Raw genomic sequence first — 27,938 nt, 5'->3', positions numbered from 1 at the left:
AAGGAGCAAAGTAATTAGTATCCAACTAATCAAACAGAGATAGGTATAATATGAGAATTGAATGTGGCAACGGTGGGTTAATTTCCAAAATGGTAGCTCTTTCCCCTATTCCCTCCACCACTTCGCATGTCATCATGCTTGTGGTGTGTATTGTATTCCTATCGTAGTTGTTAATTAGGATAGTTCTTAACGTTAGATTTAAATTAATTTTAAGTTTAGTGTAAGAAGTCTTAATTATAATGGAAGAGTACGAGTACGGGTATGTATTTTTAAAAATAATTTTTTTAAAACATGCGTAGCGGTGGCGCTTAAAATCACGTTTACGTAAAATTGACGGAAGTTCTAAAGCTGCCATTGTAGTATGGTAGCTTGTAGTTGGTGAGTGGCGAGTGTGACCGGCTGGATCGAATTAAAAGTAGTAATAGTGTTTAAAAATCTGTGTGAAAAATAGCATGAGAATGTTGCGACTAAAACAAGAAATTATGGATGATGACGAAAAAGGGTATTTATATATTTGTGCCAACTTTTTAAATCTTAGGCTTATTAGGTCACAGCGTGTGCTAAAATTTTTCGACACACTTTTTTTAATAATTATAAAGCTTTGCAAAAATTTTTTTCCGTAATTTGTATATTATGTCAATAATTACACCTGTACACGTGTATTCTCATTACCCAAAGTATTATTTGAAATGTTTTGTTCATCTATCAAAATGCTGTTAGCGTTCACCGACCCCGAACGAGTGCCTAGATCTTCATGAATAGTAAATACCGTTTCTTTTTAACAAATATTTATTCTATTTATTAGGCCATACCTAATTATAATTTTAAGATATGTAAAATTATTTGGTAATTGCTACGGTTCACCAGCAAAAATGCTTTTTTTTCAATTTATTTCTCGAAAGATAGGTTATGTCATTTATCATTTGACCATCAATCATCGTTTCTAAATATTGCATTCTCCCAATTACATATATACTGAAATTGTTTATTTACCAACTATACCAAATAATTAGATATTATAAATATATTATAAATAATAACATTTTTTTCTATGTTTTTTGTGAAGTGTTAAATCCAATTGTGATTTAATTTAACATACGTATTTTCATTAACAAAAACTACGTTAATACTATAAATAATAGTTATATTATTAAAAAAAGCAAATATTTAAATTCATATATATCATTTTAATCTTCAATCTTTTTGTATTTGAATTTAAAAACTTTCACTTTGCATCTTAATCAGGTGATATTGTGATGTTTTCTAATTAATAATTATAATTATTTTATTATTTAATTATGGATAAATTGGTATTTGTAAACAAATTTCTTATATTTTCTCAGTTTTATGTTCATCTTTACTTAATCATTATTTGTACTGAGATTCTATTTTTTCTGTAAATTCTTTCAACTTCTTTGGCTTTAATGTATATCTAGCTCCATGAAAGCTTTTATTCATTCTCTATATATATTGTAAATAAATTTAAAGAAGGGAAAATTATTTTGAATAGTTAAAAGGGCCCTATCGAAGCTGCGATATTCAGAATGTTGAATATACGTAGTCAAAATGAGGCCAATATCAAATTTTCTACAATAGGTCACTGGATGTTTATTTTAATGATCATTCAGTATTACCCAAGTGGAATACAACTTTATTTTGAAGTCAATATTCATTTCCTAGACCAGAATACTCCTTTGAAGTTTTTTGGAAGTGCCAAAAGGAATCAAAGGTCAGAGGATGATCACAAACGCCTTTTATTGGCTCAGAACCATCCTATAGTGTAGGAAAATGTTCCTATCAGTCATTCGACAGAGAAAACCAAATTGGGGGTGTTTTCTTATTTAGGTTTTTCTAAAAATATTTGGATCTCAGTGAACTTTAGTTATAAATCCTTACTAGTCTCCTTGCAGGGCCCTGGCGCCTTGGAAAGCACCTGATAAGATTGGATTTAGTAGAAACTGATGAGTGTAGAAGAGTGCAGAAGAGAAAGAAACTTCAGCTCTTCTTAGTTAAAGAATGCAAACTTACTTAAGGGATGCTTTGGACAAGAATCATAGGATTAAGAATCTCATCTCTAGAGCTGGAAGGGGAGTTATGAATGTTGAAAACAACTCTGATAGGGAACATGGTAAACCTTGAAGTTAAGGTGCTATGTATCCCCTAATCTGACTTAATATAATCGAATGAAGATACAAAATGTAACAAAAACTTGAAATTTTTTATTTTTTCAATTTTCAGCAAGCTCTTTGTAGGAGGATTATCCTGGGAGACAACTCAGGATAACTTACAAAGATATTTCTCTCGATACGGAGAAGTAATTGACTGTGTGGTTATGAAGAACGCTGAATCGGGAAGATCAAGAGGATTTGGATTTGTTACATTTGCTGATCCTGCTAATGTAAATTTAGTTTTGCAAAACGGACCACATACACTAGACGGAAGGTATGTTTATTTTATAATAACTACTTAGATTTGGGCCCTTATTGAAGCCATGTTTTTCTGATTTTTGAAATTTATAGTCAAAACTGAGGCCGATATAAAATTTTCTACAATAGGTCACTGGATGTTTATATCAATTAGCAAATCAGTATTACCCAAGTAGAATATAAGTAAATTTTAATCTAAATGTTGAACTGAACCTTATAGAAGAATTGTCAGTATAAAAACTTGAAGAATGTCATTAATTTTACTCATTAAATAACTTCTGTAATGGTATCCTTGGAATTGTGTATTGAACATACTGTTTACTATTTCTGCATCATCAATTATAATTACACTATCTGGTCTTTTGAGCCGGATATGAAACTGTGGTAGGCTTGAAGGACCAGAATGTTTAATACTTTGTGTAAATGTCTATTTTTTTCATTGTTCAGAACAATTGACCCCAAACCTTGCAATCCCAGAACATTGCAGAAACCTAAGAAAGGCGGAGGTTATCCCAAAGTATTCTTGGGAGGTTTACCATCTAACGTTACAGAAACTGACCTCAGAAGTTTTTTTACACGCTTTGGAAAAGTAATGGAAGTTGTCATTATGTACGATCAAGAAAAGAAAAAATCCAGAGGTAAAAAAAGCATTACATGATTCTTTTATTATTTTTAATTGTATATTTTCACTTCAGGATTTGGTTTCTTATCATTTGAAGATGAGGAGGCGGTGGATAGATGCGTCTCAGAACATTTTGTTAATTTAAACGGCAAACAAGTGAGTTTAATAATTTTTTATAAAGCAAGACATTTTTTGGTCCATATCGAAGTTGTGCTTTCCTTTTTTTTAGAAAGTAGAGTCAAAAATGAGACCAATAGAAATTATTCTACAATAGGTCACTGGATGTTTATATCAATAAACAAATCAGTATAACCCAAGTAGAAAACATTTTTTTTTAATTTTTATAACAAGTTGTACCGAAATCTATAAATCTCAGGTAGAAATCAAAAAAGCCGAACCGCGTGACGGATCTGGTGGAAATAAAATGGGCGGCGATCCGGCTTCAGCTTGGGGACCGCCACAAGCACCTATGGGTATGATGCAAGGTCCAAATGGACAGATGGGCGGACCACCGATGAATTTGGCAGCACCGATGGGCCCTAACATGATGCAAAGTTATCAAGGTTGGGGTACTTCGCCTCAACAACAAAGTTATGGTGGTTATGGAACGCCTTCGGGACCCGGATCTTATCAAGGCTGGGGCGCCCCGCCTGCGCCACAAGGGCCTCCTCCACAATGGGGTAATAATTATGGTGGACCGCCACAACAACAAGGTTATGGTTCTTATGGTGAGTATGGTATGTTTGATTTTTTTTTATTTATTTATATGCTTGTGCATGCTTGACTTTTTTTATTTTGATGGTTATTTAACTTTAAACAGAGTTTAATGCTATCTATGGTAATTTTTTGATTTTTAACTACTGGTAGCTCAAATGTACTGTATTATAATTGAAGTAAGGTGTTAAGTCATAAGTTTATCACTATTTTTGGTAATTACTTTGATTTTTAACTACTAATAGTTCAAATGTACCTCGTTAGAAGTGAAGAAAAGTATTAGGTTATGATAACGTAGTGTGTGTGATTAAAATGTTAAAATGATGCAAAGAGGAGATGAATTATTTGCCAAACTGGAGGTTATTGAAGAAAAAGCATGAAAATGAAGAGAAATGGGGACGGTTAAAAAGAAAGATCAACAAAAATAAAAAATTTCCAATTAAAAAGTTATTAGAACAATTTATTGACTCAATAACAATTTTTATGCAGAATATGTATCAAATTTATTGAGAATTGAGGATTTGGAGATTGGATGATGAAATTCTAAAGAAAAACAAACATTTAATCATATAAGTGTTGATGATCGACAATGACGGATCCATTAAATTACAAACTAATACAGATTGGAGGATATAAGATAATAGAATTCCAAAGAAAATAGTGAAAATTGAATCTTCTAATACCCAAAAAAAAAAACATAAATTTTGATCAATCGGTGATGGTATGGTTTAAAGGATGGAAGACGACATAATTTCGAAGAAAATCATAAATGTGGAATTTCAAACATCAAAAAACGAAAAAGAGTCAAAATCAAAAGATTTGGTGAAGCGAAAAAGGATAACATTTTTGGACCCATGATGGAGATTTATGCCTGATTCATTAAATCACCGACTTAAACAGTTTGGAGGATGTAAGATGTGATTTCAAAGAAAATATTGATCCTTACAGTACCTTACAAAGAGGAAGATATAAACTCAAATGGTCTTGTGATTCAAAAGCTTGAGGAGTGTAAAAAAATTGATAATGATGGTCCATTCGTTGGAGGTAGATTATAAAGAAGACCAAGAAGGGGATTTAGTGATATTAGGAAGACGCCAATAGAAAAAAAAATGAGTGTTATTAACATGATTTTCGTAAATTGATAGCTTGTAAATATTATTTTATCATAAAACTTTATTGATCATGATGGACGTCTAGATTGAATTAATTATACGCATTCTCTTTCAAATAGAAATTTCACTGATTATAATTTATTCCAATTAGAAATGATGACGTAATATATGTGGAATGAAAAAAAAATGAGAACTTAATTGAATTAATGTAGAAGCTTCTTGCGAAGAACGTTCGTGCCATCGAAGTTTTTGTTTAAATTGAAAAATTTGGTTTGAACTCTTCAGTTTAATTTAGAATGTGTATCATCGGATGTTTGATAGAGAGAAAGTAAAGTTTCTAAAAACGTTAATTGCTCTTTATACAGTATGGATTCAAAATTTACTATTTATAGATTGTTTTTAATATTTTAATTATTTTTTTTTTGTTATTTAATTGATCACGTTCAATTTTTTTTATTATTTATTGAATTGTGGCAAATTATCAACTTCTCATATGTCTTCTTTGAATATAGACACAAAAAAAGTCACAGGAAGTTAATTAAGGTTAATATAGTGGCTGATGTGTGATTTGTATATATAACAGCAGTTGTGTTTGATTTTTTTCAAATTTAGGTACAAAAAAGTCACAGGGAGTCAATTTATGTTAATATAGTGGCTGATAAGTGTTTGGTATATACAAAAGTGGTTTTGTTTGATTAGCTTTGAATTTATTGAACAATAATTTATAAATTTAATCAAATTATTGTCGATTTATGATTTTCTTCAAATTTGGATACAAAAAAAGTTACAGGGAGTTGATTTAGGTTAATATGGTGGCTGAGATATGATTTGTATCTACGACAGCAGTTTTTTTTGTAATTTTTTAATGAAATTATTGATCAATAACTCAAACAGCTATCAAATTTGAATTAGTTTGCCTTTTAGGCCCATATCGAAGCTATGCCTTTCTATTTTTTGAAACGTGTAGTCAATATTGAGGCCAAAAGAAATTATTCTACAATAGGTCACTGGATGTTTATATCAATAAACAAATCAGTATTACCCATGTAGAAAACAGCATTGGTCTCTACTGGAGTTTTTGATATTTTTGAAAAAACGTAATTTTCTGTTACTTTGTTTTTCAATAAAATTTTAGAAAAATTTCTAACCTCATTTTTAAATATTCCGGTGAAATGAAAGGGCAAGGCGTATATAAATTCTCATTATTAATCGTTTCGTAATGACTGCATTTGAAATCCTTTTTAAGAATTATTATTCGTTATTTTACACAATGAATATTTTAATATTCATATGTTTTTTTTACTGAATACACTGTCTCTTATAACATTTTTTTGTCCTTCAAGGTATGAAATGCTTGAAGACCCAAAAAGGTGTAGGTGCTGTAATTAAATTCCAAAAAATTGGACAGAATAATAATTTACATAGACAATTTTTGGAGTTTTATGAGCAAAATTTCTTATATTTCTACACATTTCGAAAAATTTCTCGTTGGAAAAAAAGATTTAACCAATAAACTTTTATACTTTTTAATTATATTCAAAACTCGTGTATATTGAAATTAAATTCCTCGACCTTTTTTTGATAATGAAATTCAATAATTAATGATGATAACAATTTGATTTTATTCAAAATAAGTAGGTTACTAAATTACGATTAAAAAATCGATAGATTTTGTGACTTACTTTTACAAAGACAAATCTAGTGTGCTATTATAGTTGATAGAATTTTTCAATTAAAAAGATATTAGAAGAATTTATGGACCCAATGATGTATTTTATAAAGAATACTATGTCAGATCTATCAAATCACATATTTTAATGATGTGGAAGATAGAAGTTGACAGATTTGTAAAGAAAATTATGAATGTTGAACTTAAAACACTAAATCAGGAAAAAGACTCAAACTCCAGAGGATTTGTGATGCAAAAAAGGTCCTAGACCTCAAGAGTCTGATAGGATAGTCAAAAATAGTACCGGCCGGAAGCAGATTATGGAAGTGACTAAAGAAAACCATGAACATTCAATCTTATAACACCGTTAAAATAGAAGGACTTGGACTTTGATATAGTGATGATGGATGACATTAAGAGATCATTAAATTACATTCTTGGAGAATGGAAGATGATGGAAACCCAAAGAAAACCTTTCAACATCAGAAGAAGAAGAAGACTTAGATTTTGATTGGAGAATTCTTGGTGTAAATTTGTAAATCTATGATTTATTTTGAGCTAATAGATGCCTTTTGTCCACAAACTACCATGTAGTTCATTTAGATATTTCATTATCTCCTTTTCAGTGTCATTATGAGTTACTAGCTCATTTATCAATCAGTTTCAGCTGCTACATTATTCTCTACTGTATCGATTTATTTTTACAGCAATTTTTTGTATTCTTTTTTCTAATTGATATATTTCGTTTAGGACCCAACGCTGGTAGCGGCGCTGCTAGTTGGAACAGCTGGAACATGCCTCAGAATAGTGCTTCAACTGGCCCATCAGGTAAATTGAAGATGTTTCCGCAGAGGCTTTAACATAACATATTCGAGTTTTCTTTTTCTCTAACCTCATTTCAAATTTAATGTTTGTCTGTATTTTACAGAGTGTACGTTTGGTTTTATTGTCTCGTTTGTTAATTTTTTGAAATATTCAACATCATTTTAATTTTATGCACCACAATCCATAATTATTAGAACTTTTCAATTCGTGAATTTGGTATTCTAAAAAAAATCATCTGACCGTAAAACACAATCAAATCCATATTTTTTCTTAATGAATTTCTAGTTAAGTTGTCCATAAACTTGGAAAAATTAAGATAACAAAAGCAAATACTCAAAATGTCCTTTGGAGGCTCCCAAATCTCATAGATCTAATAATCAACTGACTATTCTCCCATCAAATTCATCAAGAAGAGAAGAGAAACATTACGGATTACGAGGAGCAACAGAAATGACAAATGCATAATTGTGGAGAAGAAATCCTACCATAAACAATTATAGAAGGAAAGCGACCAAAATTTGGGTTACATAGAGCAACTGAAAAGACAAATGCATTACTGTGATCTGATTCTGATCAGAAAAAATTATAAGAAGAAAGTAACAGATGCAGAACCATGGAGAGGAGGTCTAACAAGGAAAAATTGTCATTGGAAGATAAGAAACAAAGATGTGGATCACCTAGTTTGTGGGTAGGATATATGAAATAAAGGAAACAACAGTTGGAGAATCATGGAGAGGAAATTCGACTATAAAAAATTACCATAGAAAGGAAGAAACCGAAACTTAACGTTTAGTCTATGAATAGAATAGTTGAAAGCAATTTTACTGCTCACGGAATACGTCAGAAGCAAAAGATGCAGAACCATGGAGAAGAGATCCAACAAGCACAATGTCATCAACAGTATTATTCATTGATTTCAGTGTCGTTTTAGTTCAAAATGTACATTAATTTTTTTTCAAATTTCCAAGTAAATGTTTCCAGACAATATTTTTAGTCTACGGTAACTTTGAAAATAACAAAAATAAAGGAAAAACAATGTAATTTAGTAGATCAAATGTACCATCACTAATATTTAGTTAACAGAAAGTACAGTTGATATTTAGTAGGTCAAATATACCGTTGTTTGTATTAAATAAACAGAACGTAAAGTTGTTGAAATTTAGTAGGTCAAATGTACCATTTCTGATATTCAATTATCAAAATGTAAATTTTTGAAAAAAGGATCAACAAAATGATATTTAATATATATATATATATATATATATATATATATATATATATATATATATATTACGTTTCAATTGGACTAGTAATAATTTGATAAATTAACAAATAGAATGTTTGAAATATTTTGATGTTGCTTTACATCAGTGTCTTCAGTGCTAAATTCAAACAGTTTGTTTTATTGACCATCAATGACATTTCGGACTCTACCAGCGCCTCTGGTGATAAATTCCACATAATGTTTTGAATTATTTAATTTTTTTTTGTTAATTTCCTTATTTTTGTACAGTAGTGTATTATTATATTAAAACTACGACGTGTTCGTAGGTTACATCGCCAGCGATATCTATTCAAGGGGACAATCCGGACCAGGTGGTCCGGGCACTCCAAGCGGACCGCCTAATATGTCATCATCTGGTACAAATTCCAAACCGGGCTCAGATTATAACTACGCAGGTTACGGATCTTATTCGACGGAGGCAGGTTATGGCGCTCCACCTAGATCGTACGGTAGCGACGCTGGATCTCAAGTAGGAGGATATTCGTCGCAACCCCCAAATCCAGGTGCTAAACATTTCAATGATTTTAAAGAGTGGCCCAGTTCTTGACAACCTTTTGATAATTATTATACGGTCAGTGTGACTCCCGCTCAACAGATTCCGTCTAACGGTTCATCTCCTCCAAAAAATATCCGGATGATATTTTTCAAAACAGTTATATTTCCATCGGATACGGAGCTTACGGGCCGGATGACGGAATCTCCAGCGGGAAACACATTGAAACTAATCGACAACTTAAATAATATGGGTGTATGTTGTTATAACAGTTGGGGCTTGATAAACACGAAGAGAGCAGCCGGACCGGTCACTCCTGCCAAACTCAATTACTCTGATTAGACAGACAAATGATTCACCGGCATCTTCACCATCGGTTAGTTTAGCGTCACTGTTGTAGAGAGTTCCATCTGTTCCGCTACTTACATTTTTACTTTTTGTTTTGTTCTTCTCTGTTTTTTTTTGTCTTTTTAGTAATAATTTCTCAGATTTGAATGATGGATTCGTATGCCGCCGATCGACAACAACTAACTCCAAAATTTCCAACCTTGCGGCGTTTTATTTTATCTCGGATTTTATCTTTCGATCCAATTTGTTTCGCTTCACATTATCCTCGGTGGTATCTTTTTTTTTGGTAGTTAGATGTTGTGGTTAGGTCCAGCGAATATATTAATTTTTAAGTATTTATAAAACAAACAGACAGACAGAAAAGCTGTTGACTAATTTTAAGCACCGCTCAAAGTTGTTATGAATTTAATATATTTAAAAAGAAAATAGTATATGAATCGAAATGTTTTTAACCGCTATTTTTCCCTCTATGAAATATTTAGTTGGATCGTCTGTGGTACACAGTTTACTTTGTGATCAGACAATTTTTTTTCTTAGCCGGTAAGAGTATTTAGTTCGAATGCATTTACAATAGTTATTGATTCAAAAATGAACGGTGCCCGAAAAAAATATATGTCGTGAAAATTGAAAAAAATGGTCTGCAAATAAATTCATTTAATTCAAAAAGAAAAACAATCATACAAAAATTGGTGTGTGGAATTTTGAAAATTGCAAAAGGAACCGAATTCATGAAAATTATTTACATTTGGTAGGTCAAAAGTACCATTGATGATATTTAGTAAGCGGAACGTACAGTTGTAAAAATTGAGTAGTTTTAATGTACCAATTCATGAAATAACGTATAACGTACGCATTACGTACCATTATTAATAACGTAGTAGATAAAACGTAAACCTTTTCTTTTCACAGGGTTTTTCAAAAATCATATTCGTTGAAAAATAATTTTCATTTTCATGATATCAATTTATCGGGTTAGCCTGTAGTTTGTCATCTAGTCTTGTTTTTCTTGTTATACAAGATGGTCCGCTAGTAAAGATGCTATTTTTCCATTAAAACAGGATGTCTTCTAAACAAAACATTCCCAAAAATTTGATAAAATCGTCTTTCGCTATGCTCCACCCTGTATATCAAACACTAATTTGTACATACTATATATATATATATATATATATATATATATATATATATATATATATATATATATATATATATATACATCTAATTCATAATTAGTACTTCCTCTGCAGACGGTCCAATATTGAATTACAATCACCATTTCGTTATTTATGATACAGTGTGCGCTCGAAAAAAAGGTAACTAATAGTAGTGACGGTTCGTTATAACCTGATCGCGTAATCCGGCCTTAATATATTTCAATTCGTGTAATGATTTTTATAAATCGATAAAATATGAAGTAATTTATCTGATTGCTTTTAATTTTTTTTATCAATATTTTTTTGTTTCGTTTGTTTTTCAGATTTTCATTCGGCCCTAAAAGAAATGCAGTTGCACTGAAAAATTTAGTAGGTAGTATTTCGATTATAAAATAGTACATTGTTGAAATCGAGTCGCAAGTTGAACATTTTTCTATGATAAATTGTCTTTTAAAAAAAAATTTTTTCGAGACGATTACTTGCTAAATATGACGAGCTTTAAATACTTTTAGTACGTTTTTCTTTGGTCACGTTATTTTCGGCGAGTTTCCGGCTATAGATTTGTGGTGCTCTCCCCCGTTACCATCTTACAACCCCTTACCCCCTTTACCTCTTTCCAAAATTAAATTTTCCCGCGTTGAAATCAAAAGTCTCAATATCAAATTAACAAGACTGATTAATTTTTCGCGCGAACTAATCCGATTGCAATTTTACCCGCTCTGTCACGTGTTTCGAAACTTAGTGTAATCTAGATTTTAATATCGCCATTTTTTTTTATTTTCCGATACTATTTTAGAATCGTCATTTCACCACAATAAACGGGTCGAAAGTACAAAATACGTTAAATGTTTATAAAATGGAGATTACATTTGTTATATAATAGAAAGGAATAGGATGATTTTTTTTGTTTTTTAGGTAATTAACAGCTATTAGCTGTTAATTTTCCTTTCGGTACGAATAATTAATGAATGAGAATTGGATGATTTGGAAATCGATATCGCGTCCGGTACGGTAATATGATCTTAACTGGTGATAGTTAAAGTTGGTATTTACTAAGCGCTAAAGGTAAAATAGAAGCTATAAAATTTATTTATATTAAAAAATAAGCGAGCTTCTGCCTCATAATCGTCATCCGGTTCGTGTAAAACAGGGCTTAAAGGGCTTAAGCCGATATATTGAATATAAAACTCGTGACGTACGTAAAATACTAGACTAGACAGCCGGTCTCAATACAAAGAGTCCTTGTTTGATAAGGTTACGATGTGTCACCAATTTGGAACTGTTCCGTACGAACCGGTTCATGTGAAATGGTCTTAACGTCTCCAATAATCGAATTTCTCGTTCGGTAATGTGTTTAAATCGATATTTCTCTTATTAAACGGTCCTGTTTTGATAGAATCGCGGCGTGTCACGAAATCGAGTCGGTACCGTAAGAACCCGTTCGTGTGAAATGCCCTTAACGTCTCCAATAATTGAATTTCGAATTAATAATGTCTAAATTGATATTTTTCTTTACCAAAGCTCCTGTTTTGACTGAATCACGACGTTTCAGAAAGTCGAGACTGTGCCGTACGAACCGGTCTGTGTTAAATGGCCCTTAACCCAGGAATCGATAATATTCAAAAAATTTCATAAATCAACTAACCGTGGAAATCAAAATAAGATTTTCTATTTTATAAGTGTGAAATGGTCTTAAGAATTTTCCAAATCGACTAAAATCGTTCATTATTTCTGGAACCTTCTACAATAAATAGTTTTACAATGAGTATAGTCACGTTATCACTTCGTATCTCTAGTAACGTCCAAAATAACTCGAAATCGCCAAAAAAAAAATGTGACCTATGCTGATTATAAGACAAATTTTCGAAATATATATATATATATATATATATATATATATATATATATATATATATATATATATATATATATATTTAAATGTAATTAAAATATTTTAATTTATTTACGTAGAATTCGTAGTATATAAAATACACTGTTGCCACTGTTTGTAAACACCCAAGTGAATCTTAATGCTAAAATAATTTCAACATAGTAAATTTAGGTGTAGAATTACTACCAACTGTGATATAATTGAATAACTATATAATAGGAAACCGTTTTCAATATGCGACGCTCGCGATTTAAACGATGTGACTAAAGAAAACGATATTTAAAAAGTAAAAACAACAACAAACAGAAAGTCGTTTTGATATAGTCTCGAATTGAATATTATTTTTTTTTTTTAATTTTATATTGTTTATTTTGTACAGAATTAATTTTAATCATTCTAGTGGTTTTTTTATACAAATTTATTTATCGATATCAATTTATCCCCTAATTAGAGTAATTTTTTGAAAGACTAAAATCGTAATTAGATTAAGACTATAATAAATATGTTATAAGTAGAACGGTTGTGAATTAAGGAAAAAGGACTTGGTGAAATGTGGTACGCGTACGAGATTCCTCGATAAAAAAATAAAAAAATTACCCCGTTGAGTAACTGTCGTAAAATTCGGTCAACAGGGTACATCTCTCTCTCCCTCTCTCTTTCTCTCCCTCTCTATAAATATATATATATATATATATATATATATATATATATATATATATATATATATATATGTATGTATGTATAGTTTTCGAAAATGTAGTAACTAGGTCGAGGAAAACGTACGTACCTTAAATTTGAGGTGTAAGGATACTGAGAGTGTCGTTTGCTCTGTCTAAATCCCCAAAATGCTCTAATTTTATCGATATGTTTTTTTTTTGTTTTAGACTTGACGTATCTCGAAAGAATGGAATAAACCGGTGGAAAGATATCGGATGATTTTTTTTTCAAATTCATTAAATTTGTATATTTATTAGATATATCGAGTTTTTTTAGTGTAGCGATTTTCCTCCGCCTACGTTCTACGATTTGAATGCCTTTCTTATATCTTATTTTTAAATGATCCCGTACTATAATAATTTCGAAAATTTCGGGGGAATATGTAGAAGCAAATCTACCACTAGTGACGCACGCACATTATATGGTCCTTCGAGCCTTCATACGCATCGCCGGTTCATATCCGGCTCGAAGGACCAGAATTGATAATTGTAGAGTGTGGTTTAACGCTTACAATTTGTAGACATTGAATATTTATGATTAAACTTAACTTTATAATCGCAATTTATGGTCCTTCGAGCCGGGAACGATATATGAAGGCTGGAAGGACCATATAATGTGATTGTTTACTAGACTTGGCCGATTTATATATGTTTTAACGATACTGTGATAACGGGATCCACAAAATTTAAATTCTTAAACTCAACTTTATAATCCCAATTTATGAACCTTCGAGCTGGAAACTATATATGAAGGCTCTAAGGACCATATAATGATTGTTTATTAGACTGGGCCGAAAAAAACGACTATTTTTGTTAACCATATTGTGATTAGATGATCGACAAAACTTTACCACTTAAATTGAACTTCAGGATCGTAATTTATGTTCCTTCGAGCCGGAAACGGTATATGATGGCTCGAAGGACCATATAATGGGATTGTTCACTAGACTAAAGCAAAAAAACGACTATTTGTTTTAACGATACTGTGATAAAAGGATTGACAACTTCTTAAATTGAACTTTACAATCGCATTTTATGGCTCCTTCGAGCCGGAAAATCAAATTTTTTGAATACGATAAGCGGTTATACCGAGATGAAGTCACTGATATCTTTTTGAATTTAACTCCAATGTCGAATAACTTTGAAATGATTAAAAAATCAATATTTCTAACTATACACCCCTTAATATTATTATTAAGGACTCAATCTTTCATGATAATTTTTTTTATCGTCATGAATGATATTTCCACGATATCGTTAAAAAATAGTCGTTTCTTTTGGTCTATTCTAATCAATAATTACATTATGTGGTCCTTCGAGCCTTCATATATAGTTTCCGGCTCGAAGGACCATAAATTGCGATTATAAAGTTCAGTTTAAGGGGTTAAGTTGAGTCGATCCTGTTATTGAATTTGAGGTCATGTATAATTGAAAAGTGTGTGGATTGTATCTCGCATATTCGTATTCGAGAATTAGTAATTAAGAAATTACGCATTTTATTTTGGTATTTATAGCATACGATACGAGACTTGGGGTATTGTTTCGATATAAAAGTTAGCAAATTTATGTACTTACACGTTAACTTTAGTAATTTCTTAGTACAAAATATTTATAAGTGCAAAATATTCGCAGAGTGTATACATAAAAACGAAATTACCATATTCCATTTTGACGTGTATTTTAAATCTATGAACCGTTTCACTCTTCTATGGGACTTTCTGTATTCAATTGCTGCATACCAAACAGTTTGTATACCGGAAATAGTAGAACCCTACCATTTCTAGCTCGAAGGACCAGAAAGTTGAATTTTCTATTTCTAGTTTCTAAAATAATTTCAAATATCTGAATTACGATTTTTGTAAATTACTCAAAATTACACTTTCTAGTCCTTCGAGCCAAAAATGGTAGGCTCGAAGGAACAAAGTCTAATTTTGAGAGGTTTATAAAAATCGTTAATTAGATATTTTTTAATTTATAATTACTTTAGAATTTTCGAGTTTCTAGTCTTACATCCATAGTCAAAATTACACTTTTTGGTCCTTCGAGCTTACCATTTCCGGCTCGAAGGACCAGAAAGTTTAGTTTTGAGTGATGTTCAAAAATCGTAATACAGATTTCATAATTTGGAACTATTTTAGAAAATAGAAATAGAACATTCAACTTTCTGGTCCTTCGAGCCGGAAATGGTGGCACGAAGGACCAGAAAATGTAATTTCATGTATCAGTTATTTACATACATAACAATCTGAATTTTTTCGAATTATACGTTGAAATGGAAGTATTATTGTTGTTACACTCTGTATATTACATTTAAATAAGGAAAACTTTTAAAAATAGCAATAATATTTAAGTATAGCTAATTATATGAATTAAACCTCGTCCGTTCGTCCACATTTCGCCATTTTTTTGTTGTTGTAATTATAAATTAACTAAAAAAACTAATAATGTGGAATTAAATTTTTGCAAGCATTTTTCTAAATAAGTTAGGTTAACAGTAACTTTAAAATCAAGGAAAATTATATTTAGTGTATAAAAAAAATTCTGTCTGTCTGTATATACCTGTCTGTCTATCTAATCAAATAGTAATTGACGTTTTATTTTTATTTTTTTTATTTTTTTCGTCTCCCAATTTTTTTTTCATTTTAACTTACAATTATTATATATTTTTTGTGACAATCTATTTTAAGCAATGTTCTATAGAATCATAGCTATTGTCTAGTTTTTAAAAATCGGTGTCGACACACAGACCAATATACTAGAAATTTTTTTAAAAATTTCTCATCTTAATCTAGATAATCATTGACAAAAAAAATGTTATATGCCATCGATTTTTTTTCCTTTTTTGTAATATAGTCCAAGCGCTATCCGCACACCTCCATTTTTATGTACCCTATTTTTGTTTACGAGATGTGCCCCCCTCTATTTCCCTCCCCAAAATGAAAAAATATATTCGTCTTGAATTGGTTTATATATATATATAATAGTAATTTAATGTAGATGGTAATTTTTTTTGTTTCGTTCTGTTGACATTTGATTTTTTTGACCCAGGGCTGGACTTGGAAGTTAATCCTATTAAAATAAAATTACGATTTTGTTTTTTTTTATTGATTTTTTTTATTTTCGAGCTGTTCCTCTATTCCATCACTTACCAAAGGTACCCCAACGATCTTTGTTTTATTTTCTATTTAAAATTTGTTTATTTATATTTTCTAAAAATTTATTTTAGTACGCCACTGGATTTTTTATATGTTCTAATGGGATTCGAGTTAAATTCGATTATGAAAATATTGAAATTAAATGAGTATTTGGAAAAATATAACAAATTTTGAAAATCATATTTTTGAAATTTGATTTTTTTTCAAAATTTCGACAAAATATTTGTGTTTTGGTTTATTTTTGAGCAATTACTTAATTTCTATAAGTCCTAAAAGCACTAGGCGTAATTTTTTCTTCAAAATTCGTTTAATAACTTTTTTTTATTTTTTGAACTATATTTCTTGCAGTACTGGATTTTCATGTATAGAAGTGGACTTTAAATTGAAATAAATTTAAAAATCTGACAGTTAAATTGAAGCAAAATTGAAAAATATTACAATTTGGTTTATATTTGAAAAATATCAAAAATGAAGAAATTAATTAGATTTTAAAATTTGAACTTATTGCAAAAATTTTTGAAAAAATATTTGCGGTTCCCTCTTGCATTTTTTTTTCTAGTTTCTAGTTTCAGAATATTATCAATTTAATTCAATTTTGAAATTGAAAAAAATATAAAAAAAAGTTATTTAAAATGATGTCGAAAATGAAATTTCATATATTTCCAGTTCGACAAATCTTCAAAAATTCGAAAAAATTAGAAATAATATTAAATTTATAAATAATATATATAGAGTGGTTTAATGAAACCCTAATTTCTTAATTATAAAATGAAACAATTTTTTTGAAAAAAAAAAACGTCAAAAATTGGCGCGATAAATTATTTTTTTCAAAAATTAATTAGTTTTTTCGCAATTTCAATTATTTCAAAAAAATTATTTTTCCTTATTCAACAATCAAAAAAAAAAGAACGAGATAAAAATTTGAGATAAACGAATAATTTTCTTTTCCGAAATTTTTCCTTTGACACACTTCAATTTTTCTTAAATTTACGGTAAAAATCCATGAATCGGCATCACTGTAACACGTCAAGTTCTTGCAGTGGCGTCTTAAGCCACTCTTACTTTGCTATGAATTCAAATCTTCTTTTAGAATTTTCCGCGATTTCCTCCAAATTTTTGAACGTTCTATAAATTTTATGCGCAAAACTAAGTGTCGAATCATATTTTTTCAGGGTTTTTTAGCCAGTGGTTGAAATCTGTAGAGGCTTAATGTCTTTAGTGGAACGGCGATGAAAACATCTATTAACAATTATAAGGTGCATCTAAATGTATTTGAATTCGTACTAAATTAGCGCATGGACTATGTGAGCAAAATTTATTGAACTTGCGCCTTGAATTAGTAAAAAAAATTATAATAAATAACTTATTAGTAGCAATTTCACATAAGTGCTAGTTGATTGTTTAAAAAATCAGGTGAGTCGTAAAATTATCCAACACCAATAAGGTTTAAAGAAAATCTTTCGACCGTTCTTAGTGTATGGAAACATATGTCGGTTTTCTGTATATTGAAAAAAAAAAGAAAGTTTCGTATTGTTGCATCCTTCATTTGTTGACAAAATCTATTTTTTTGATATTTTTTTCAACGAGACTTCCATCTTCAATAAAAAAATTATTCTCAAAATATATTTATTGACAATTCTACGATTTTTTTTTTCGAAAAATGACATCAAAATAATATTTGTGAGGTAAGCCTCGCTCACATTAACCGGTAGTTCCGAGTCCGGTTCGTCTCCGGTATAAACGACTCAATAAAAAATCAAAAAAGAATCAAAAAGATGGTTGATGTATAAATCCATCAAAATTGATTCTAATCGAGATTTTCACCATATTTCTACGGGGTGTATACGGAAAGTAATGCTGTATTTAAAAACTTACAATTTAACATTCTTTTTTAAACTTATTTTCGTAAAATGACGACGAAATAATATTTGTGAGGTTATGTTTCACCTGAGAATCAACGGTAGATTGAAATTTTTTTGTTTCGATAACTTTTATTAGGTCGTGGTGAAAGGCTCTGGTTCACACTAACCGGTAGTTTCGGGACCGGTTCTTTGGTATAAACGACGCAATAAATGATCAAAAAAAAACAATAAGATGGTGGATGTTATAAATTCATCAAAATTGATTCTAATCGCGATTTTTATCATCTTTCTACGGGGTATATATGAAAAGTAATGCATCGAGAGCTGTATTTAAAAAGTTTAAAATTTTTCTTTTTCATTATTTTTTTATTAAAATCCCTTACAGAAAAGTTTTTGAGAGTTATGTTTTCACAAAAAGGTTTATTTTTTAGTTTGTCCTTATACGGCTACTGCACTGTTGCGGTATATCGTATCGTGTGTGTCGAGCTTAAACAGTCTGTAAATAATGAAAAAAATCATCTCAAGATCTATCCATTTTCTATATTAGACGGTCTCAATGTTATAGAGTCGTTCTAAAAAGGATATTACATTGTAACATATCGAATCACGTGGTTTATGGATCCCAATAGAGAAAAATGGTTTGTAAAACCACGAATTTGTACAAAAACATTTTTTTTAAATTTTTTTCTTCACTAAAATACGCAAAATAAAAGTTTTGAGGTTATGTTTTCGTTGGAGCATATCGAATTTATATATTTACACGTTTTACAAATTCCAATAGGATGAAATGGTTTTTAAAACTATAAATCGCGCATTTTTGTACGAAAAATGTTTTTAATTTCCATTATTTTCCCATTGAAATGCGTTAGTTTTTGAGGTTATGTTCGCGCAAACAGGTTTATTTTGCAAACTATGACGTTACTTGTTCTGGTAAACTTTCAATGCCATTCGGCTTACAGTTACAGTTAATTTTTCGAAAGTATTAATCAGTTTTTTATAGATTTAATTAGCCCATTTGGTTTTTTATAATTTTAGACAAAATTATTTGAAAAAAATAATAATAATGAAACCGTATTTTCCATGACAAAAAAAATTATTTTCATTTTATGAATTTAGTTGTTCTCGTTGGAAAATTTTTGAAAATTAGATCGTGTCAATGATGTGAGGATTCCTTGTATATTTAATTAACATAATTAACAGTTTTGTTTTTTACGAGTTGTGTGAATAATTTGAAAAAAAAGTATATATATATATATATATATATATATATATAAAAATTAGTATAAAATTAGATGACTTATTTAGAATAGATAAATGTTAAAAAAACTGCATTTTTTTGAATATTTGAATTTCCCGCTTAGATTTTTTTATACCGATTTATTGATAGGGACTGGAAATTTTTTATCTAAAGAAATAAATACAAATTGAATAGAGTTCATGTTGAAAATAAAAAAAACTAATAATTTAGTGTTTAAAACGTGTCTATGGGGTGTTGCAAAAATTACGAAAAGTTAGTAACAAATATCAAATAATTTAAAACTGGAAATATATATATATATTGACAAGTTTTTTTATAAATTACCGAAATTTAACGGAATTTTGCAACATTTTGTAGTTTCCTCAGTCTATAATAAAGAAAAAATTAGAAATAATCGTAATAGTTGATAAGTAATTTACGGGTCTATTTGAATGGTTGTTAGGTATTATATTCCCTTTCTGACGTGGTGGGGGAGTTGCTGTAAATAAAAACAAATATTAATACAAAACACTATCATACGAATCGTCTACACTGGAAAAAATAATTAACTATATACACAGTCTTTTCGTTTTTTTTTTCCAATTTATTTGAAGGAAAAATTACAGAATTAACATAAATAAAATCAAACTTCTGACATTTTGTCCAAGAACTTTTGTTTTAGTACATTTTTTCGTCACTTATAACAATTTCTATTGTAATATCGTCAGTTAACGTTATAAATAATCAATTACCAATTAAACTTCTGGTAATTTGTCCTTAATTTCTTTTTCTCGTCCATTTTTTCGTCACTTTTAACAACTTCTATAATAAAATCGTCAGTTAACGTGTTAAATAATCAATTACCAATCAAACTTCTGGTAATTTGTCCTTAATTTCTTTTTCTGATCAGTTTTTTCGTCAGTTTTAATAATTTCCATTAAAACATCGTCAGTTAACGTGTTAAATAATCAATTACCAATCAAACTTCTGGTAATTTGTCCTTAATTTCTTTTTCTGATCAGTTTTTTCGTCAGTTTTAATAATTTCCATTAAAACATCGTCAGTTAACGTGTTAAATAATCAATTACCAATCAAACTTCTGGTAATTTGTCTTTAATTTCTTTTTCTCTTTCAAATTTGGGTCACTTTTAAGAACTTCCATTAAAACATCGTCAGTTAACGTGTTAAATTTCAAATTGTTTATTTCTAATAGTTATTTAAAAAAAAATATTTGTTCGATAACAATTATTTTCTAAGGTAGTTAGAAGTTGGGTGCGTTTCGGAAAAATATTCTCAGAATGTTCGTAGATGATTCTATATCTTTGTACACACGAGTATATTAAAATAACTTTATACGGAATCCCCAGGTATATTTGTAGCTTCTAGACATTACAAAAATACTACAATATAAAATTTATTTATTAAATTGCTTCTATAGTTAATTAAATTGTTAGTATATAATTATAAATTTAATTAGAGAAAGTTAAAATTAGATAAAATTTGACTGATGTACAGGTACTACTCAATAAGTTTTAAATTTAAAAAAAAAGAAGAATATATTATGTACAATAAAAAAACATCATAAAAACCTAGGGCCTTTAAATATAGTGCAATGTCTCATGTCGTTTTTATCTAGGTACATAGTTCATTAAGATATTTCCATAATTATTTAACATAATTTTAAATTAAGGGTGTACGTGTTTCTTCAAAACACACGCTGAAACAGTCAGTCCGAAAGATGGTACATTCAGAGAAAAAAAATTATAAGAGTACGTTGTGCTGAAGAGGTATAACAACGTTGAAACTGGTCTACAATATTGAGAAAAAGACACGTTCCTTTGGGAAAATTATCGAAATATACAGGGGGAAATTATTTTTTCTTCGCTTATACGTTTTCATTAAGAATATACAGGGTCAATTGAATTTATTGCAGATTAAATTATTACGGATAGAAATAATTTTTTTTTACTAAACAAATATTTACTTGCGAAAGTATCGATTTTGTTAAATATACAGGGTGTTTCGGAATTTGATGCAAAAAATTCGAGAGTGAATACATGACGTGAAAATAATGGTGTGATACGAAAAAGGCCTATAACTCAGTAACGAAGGGTGGTACGAGAAAATTTTTTTATGTCACAACGTTATTTTCACGTCATCTATTCACTTACGAATTTTTCGAGTCTCGGAACACCCTGTATTTAAAGAATGAATTCTATTCGTGGATTGCCATCTATTGGACTGCGCATAGACTATTTGTTGCTCAAAGAAAAAGAAAATAATTCATTTTTGTATTAAGTTAATGCTCTAAAATAATTAAAAGGAATCGTATACGGGGTTTACCAAAAAGTCCTCAACGGGATCGTAATTTTCAAACGAGCTAAGAAAAAAAAATTGATATCGAAAAAGGCCGAGAATTTTTTTATAAACAAAAAAATTGATCGTTTTGTCTATATACAGGCAAATTTATGAAAATTACGTAATTTTGTAATTTTTTTTCCCTGTATATTCAATTAAAATTTCATATCACAGTTTTTTTAAAATGCACTACAGAGGATAAGCGATTTATGGACAAGGGATGGACAAAATGTTAGTTGGAGGATTCTTCTCGTTCTACGAAAGTTTCGACCCATAGAAACTATAGTTTCCAGGGTTTTTTTCGACAGGAAAATAACGATCGCGTTTTGGTTTTTTTTGTTAAACCCCATATTTAATATATCAGTGTGACTTGCGTGTGTGTCAAACTTGTTTTTTAATTCTTAAGTCAGCTAGTTACTCGATTATGAAAAGGTGTTATTTAATAATTAAGTCAATGTTGAATTTTTCCCTACTTTAACTTCTTCAACCGTACTATTCTTCGTAATAATGAAAATCCTCTACCACTGTGTTTTGAAAACGAAAAAAAAATTGAGCTTGATAGATTTGTATGTATTTCAAACAATATCCAGTAGAAAAATCCATCGAAACGTTGATCATCTCACGTCGGAACTAAACTAAAATTTTTTGTATAAAAAAAAAACACTCAATTTGGCGCCCAATTCGATCGTTTTATTAGAAATTTTCAACTTGGAAATCAATAATCTCCTAAATTATTTTTGGATATAATGAGACACACTGTATATAATTTTTGATTGTAATTTTATTAAATTCTACAGTTGGCGCCGTATATTTTTTAAAATACCATCGAAAATCTAGAATAATTTGAATTATTTCAAATATATAATGAGACATACTGTATATTTATACCTTGGATTGGATTTGGTTAGATGCCGCAAATATTTTATTTTTGCCCCAATAAATCTGCGAAACAATAATGGACGAAATTCGAAATTTACGATTCTATGATCTTGAAAAAGCGTTCGATCGAGTTCTATATCTCGAATTATGTTTGGTTTTTACCAAAAACAAATTTGTTGATAGATAACGATGCTGGGATTGGATTTTCACCCCAAAAGAGGGGTGAAAAAGGTCTTGAAAAAGCGTTCGATCGAGTTCTATATCTCGAATTATGTTTGGTTTTTACCAAAAACAAATTTGTTGATAGATAACGATGCTGGGATTGGATTTTCACCCCAAAAGAGGGGTGAAAAAGGTCTTGAAAAAGCGTTCGATCGAGTTCTATATCTCGAATTATGTTTGGTTTTTACCAAAAACAAATTTGTTGATAGATAATGATGCTGGGATTGGATTTTCACCCCAAAAGAGGGGTGAAAAAGGTCTTGAAAAAGCGTTCGATTGAGTCCTATATCTCGAATCGTGGTTGGATTTTTTTTAAAAACGACTTGTATACTGATACCGTTAACAAAATCTAATGCCAAAACGAATACGCCTTAGAAGAATTATGTAAAACGTCAAGAGACAAAAAGTGGGACATCCTATGGCTTCGAATGATATTATTTTCTATAAAAGAAGAAATTCGATGAAACTCTTCAATCAGGGTCGTATATTTATTAAGATACAGTCGAAAATTTGGATTATTTTGAATTATTTTAAAAATACAACGAGACATACTGTATATTGATACTTTTTATTTGGAATTTAAAGCGAAAAAACTACGTAGGGTTCTGATTTTGACCCTAAGACATCTGCGAAACAATAATCGACGAAAATAACGAACATTTCACATACTTTAAAAAAAAATAATGAGACATACTGTATATATATACACTTTGATTTGGAATTTTAATAGGATAGCCGTCGCAGGAATTTGATTTTCATCCCAAGAAATCTGCAAAACAATAATCGACGAAATTCGAAACTTACGATTCTATGATGTTGAAAAAGCTTTCGATCGAGTTCTATATTTTGAATCGTGGTTTTAAAACCGCTGCCGTTAACAAAATCTAACGCCCAAACGACCACGTTTTTGGAAAAAGTCTTTGAACCGTCATGACGAAAAAAGTGGGACATCCTATAGTTTCGTATTATCTATAAAAGAAGAAATTCGATTGTTTTAGATCAAAATAATCACGGAGAAGCTGCGAATGATAACGATCATTTTTGACTCACTTGGATTTAAAAAAACAAACGAAAATGCAAATTTTCAATCAATTGCCTAAAATATCGTAAATAAAAAAATGGGACAAACTTTATACACTTTATATTTATTATCGCACAAGAAAGAACAAAATTGATGAAGCTCTGAAATTGTGGTCGTATATTTATTAAAATACAGTGGAAAATTTAGAATATTTTGAATAACTTCAAATATACAATGAGACATACTGTATATTGACACTTTTTGATTGGAATTTAAATCGAAAAAATTACGATTTTTACCCCAAGAAATCTGAGAAACAATAATCGACGATAATAACGAACATTTCACATACTTTAAAAAATATAATGAGACATACTGTATATATATACACTTTTAATTGGAATTTTAATCGGATAGCTGACGCAGGAATATTATTTTCATCCCAAGAAATCTGCAAAACAATAATCGACGAAATTCTAAACTTACGATTCTATGATGTTGAAAAAGCTTTCGATCCAGTTCTATATCTCGAATTATGTGCGGCTTTTTCCAAAAACAAATTTGTTGATAGATAATGGTGCTGGGATTTGATTATCACCCCAAAAAATCTGCGATATTATAAATTTAATGATTTCTTGAACCTGAAAAAGCATTCGATCGTGTCCTATATCTCGATTCGTGGTTGGATTGTTTTTCAAAAACGACTTGTATACTGATACTGTTAAAAAAATCTAATGCCAAAACGAACATGCCTTAGAAAAATTATGTAAAACGTCAAGTGACAAAAAGTGGGACATCCTATAGCTTCGAATGATATTATTTTCTATAAAAGAAGAAATTCGATGAAACTGTTCAATCGGGGTCGTATATTTTGATCCTAAGACATCTGCGAAACAATAATCGACGAAAATAACGAACATTTCACATACTTTAAAAAATATAATGAGACATACTGTATATATATACACTTTGAATTGGAATTTTAATCGGATAGCCGTCGCAGGAATTTGATTTTCATCCCAAGAAATCTGCAAAACAATAATCGACGAAATTCGAAACTTACGATTCTGTGATGTTGAAAAAGCTTTCGATTGAATTCTATATCTCGAATTATGTTCGGCTTTTTCCAAAAACAAATTTGTTGATAGATAATGGTGCTGGGATTGGATTTTCACCCTAAAATATCTGCGAAACAATAATCGACGAAATTCGAAACTTATGATTTCATGATCTTGAAAAAGCTTTCGATCCAGTCCTATATCTCGAACCGTGTTTTTATAATTTTTGGTCATTAATAATGTTTTTATTTCGTGAAAAATTGTGGTAGTACGACGTGACATGAACGTGATTCTTCTTCTATGTATAAAATTATGGTAAAGGTTATCGTGGTCATTAAATAAATAGTAATTGTTATAAATATGAACAAATAGCTAGTTCGGAAATAACTGTTTTAAGAAAATATATGATAAATATATATAGTAGTGCATTTTTAAGTGGGTAGTTTATATATTTAGCTTCATTTAAGATGTTTATTAGTTGATAGAATACTTACAAAAAAAAACAATGTACCTATCACATCTCTGAAAACTGAGAAAATATAACACATGATAAAAAATTCAACTGTCTGTTTTTCTTCTACCTTTGACATATATTTCTATCCATATAAAAAATTTTTACGTAACTTTCGATTATACCAGGTGTACCAAATATAAACTCGCTGCGGTAAGTTTTTATTCTAGATTTGAAAACGATTCACATTTTTATAATTTTTTGCAATAAACACTTGAAGGATGTTTATACCCAATATTAAATTCGAGGTTCAAGGACTTAAATATTAATATTATTACGAGGGTTGTCGGTAAGATAAGGTTCCCGAAGAGTTTGACTTTCTTTCTTTCGTTAAAAATGGGGCTCCCATTTGTAGTGTATGTGTGGAAACTTTGCAGATAATTCAAAGATAGTGTCTCACAACCCCCTTATAACTCAGACTTGGCCTCCAGTGATTATCATCAAATATTTGGAAGGGACGGTTTCCCAACCGACGAAAAGTTGAAAGAATTTTTAAGGTATCTTCGCGGCATGAAGAAGATGGAAAATGCATTGATTTAAACGGCGATTATGTCGAAAAATAGAGGAAAGTCTTATCTTTCCAAACATCTATTAAACAATGACAACCAACATTTTTTTTCGTTGGGAAACTTATTTTATGAACAAACCTCGTATGAAAACGAAGTTACTTCTTTGTACGAGCGTGGGAAGTTCCAGAAAATTACGTGGATTTGCAGCTTGTACATTATTTTTGTAGTTAAGAACAAAAATTGTGATGCAGGGTGCTTAAAAAATTATATTTGAATTAAAACTGCACTTATAGAAACCCAAGTTTCCAACTAACAAAGATTTCACCCCATTCAATACAAAACTGTAAGTTTCCTCTAAGTCGCCATATTGTAAGTCTAGAACGTTCAAAATGGACGTTCTACGGGGATTTTAAGTTGATTGATGCCTTGTCCATTTTCTCTATTCCAAATCCTTTCTTCAAACCTGACTTCTATTTTTCCACTAACATATTTTTGCTTTATTTTCATTCCGTTTTGTTTCTAGTTGATTAAATTTTCTTGTAGACTCCATCTGATTCGTTCAGTTCATTATTGAAGTGATATCTCGTGATATTACAGTAGAGTTCTCGCCCAAGGTATCGAGCTGTTATCCCTTTTTGGCAAGGCTGTCCGTTTTCTCACTTCCTGGTAAATTCTAATGGTCCGGAAGTCACAGGGTTACTTATTTGCTGTTATCTAGGGCTTTCAGGACCTTGAAGGTCGCTTGGCTAGTGGTGAGTGATAATCATAGACGTATTGGTTCAAAGAATTCCAATCCATCTTCTTGTGCTAGCTTTGAACCGTCTGTTAACCAGAGAAATACATTTCAAGCTTGTGGAAGGTCTTTATGCTTTTATATTTTATATACATTCGGTCCAATGGTTTGTCACGGCTCTAGAACCAGATTTCTTGCCTTTTTCTGTCTGGATTAGCTTATGGGCTTCACTAAATGCGCCCTTCTTCATTATGAGGTGAAGAAGAGGCTGTAGTGGACCAAGTTGACATTGCCCTTTTACTCCCTAGACAGATTAGACTTTGAATCTTTTTTGTTTGCCCAGTTTTCGACCACCAGTATCCCATCTTAGACTTTATTCTTGCCAACAAGTCCTTGTTGGCTTTCGAGATTACCTTGTCTAGATGATTGTTCCAAATGTTTTATCAAGGATGATACCATCTGACGCGCACAAAATTTTCCCACTAATTAACTTTCTTAACTGATTAATAGCTACTTTCAATTTTTCAATATACTTTAGATTGATTAATGGAACGTCAAATTTGATATTGGGTACACACCCTCGAGGTACATAAAATAATTTATTTTCATTGTGAAACAACTCCATGTCTACTTCGTATTGCAGTAAGTATGATGAAAATTGATAAGTTAGCTAGTAATTTAGGTGTAAGTGCAATTTGAACGGGTTTTTGAAATATTTAAGATATATATAACCATAGCTAACTTAACTGTATTATTTGCCGCTTCAAATAAATGACCATGGAACGCTCATTACGTTTGTATAACAAAAACTAATTAAATCTTGTTTTAATTACAAAAAAAACCACCAATATAGTTAGTTTTTATAGTGTAAAATCACTATTTGAACGTTTACTAATTTTTTTTATAGGAAGTTGTTCGGCAGCTGCGGGCGATTATGGAAATGGACCACAACGTGGTGGTACATATGGAGTCGTCCAACCCTATCATCCTTACCGACGATAAATAAACGTTATAAAATATGTTATTTTCGAAATATGGTACCTGTTGACTATACAAATTTGTCTTTTAATATTTTCTCACTCATTGTTTATAATTGTAATTTGTTTAGGTAATAAAAAGTACTTGACAATTTTCCAAA

General features: G+C 30.1%; 1 protein-coding gene and 1 non-coding gene across 22 annotated transcripts; both read left to right on the top strand.

Moving 5' to 3' along the window:
• Window positions 1-86: 86 nt before the first annotated feature.
• On the top strand, window positions 87-27,938 carry LOC130896032 (heterogeneous nuclear ribonucleoprotein 27C). Of its 21 annotated transcripts, XR_009059512.1 has the most exons (10): window positions 339-502; window positions 2,239-2,442; window positions 2,874-3,064; window positions 3,122-3,204; window positions 3,425-3,785; window positions 7,294-7,371; window positions 8,920-9,156; window positions 10,972-11,017; window positions 17,583-25,711; window positions 27,708-27,938. XR_009059512.1 is itself a non-coding variant. In XM_057803775.1 (9 exons), the coding sequence occupies exons 1-8, from the start codon at window positions 453-455 to the stop codon at window positions 11,007-11,009; spliced, it is 1,242 nt and encodes a 413-aa protein (XP_057659758.1). In that variant the 5' UTR covers window positions 339-452; the 3' UTR covers window positions 11,010-11,017; window positions 27,708-27,938. The 21 variants fall into 21 exon arrangements, 16 of the variants coding, with proteins under 16 accessions (XP_057659756.1, XP_057659767.1, XP_057659764.1 ...); XR_009059514.1 differs by lacking the exons at window positions 339-502; window positions 10,972-11,017 and adding an exon at window positions 95-259; XR_009059515.1 differs by lacking the exons at window positions 339-502; window positions 10,972-11,017 and adding an exon at window positions 102-259 and having other exon boundaries at window positions 3,425-3,776.
• Window positions 1,514-1,651, top strand: LOC130896072 (small nucleolar RNA SNORA16B/SNORA16A family). The gene has a single exon (XR_009059521.1). It is a non-coding gene; the product is annotated as a small nucleolar RNA SNORA16B/SNORA16A family (small nucleolar RNA).

The sequence above is a fragment of the Diorhabda carinulata genome, chromosome 6 (genome assembly GCF_026250575.1).
Source record: "Diorhabda carinulata isolate Delta chromosome 6, icDioCari1.1, whole genome shotgun sequence".
NCBI classification, from domain to species: domain Eukaryota; kingdom Metazoa; phylum Arthropoda; class Insecta; order Coleoptera; family Chrysomelidae; genus Diorhabda; species Diorhabda carinulata.
Note: the sequence above shows the minus strand (reverse complement) of the source record. Positions and strands in the feature narration are given on the sequence as shown.

What these genes read in the sequence shown, in the direction of transcription:
- LOC130896032 (XM_057803770.1), top strand. Translation starts at nt 453, where the DNA reads ATGAGAATGTTGCGACTAAAACAAGAAATTATGGATGATGACGAAAAA. An exon ending in CCACATACACTAGACGGAAG is followed by an intron (nt 2,443 to 2,873) that starts GTATGTTTATTT and finishes TTCATTGTTCAG; the next exon opens with AACAATTGACCCCAAACCTT. An exon ending in GTCGCAACCCCCAAATCCAG is followed by an intron (nt 9,157 to 27,707) that starts GTGCTAAACATT and finishes TTTTTTTTATAG; the next exon opens with GAAGTTGTTCGGCAGCTGCG.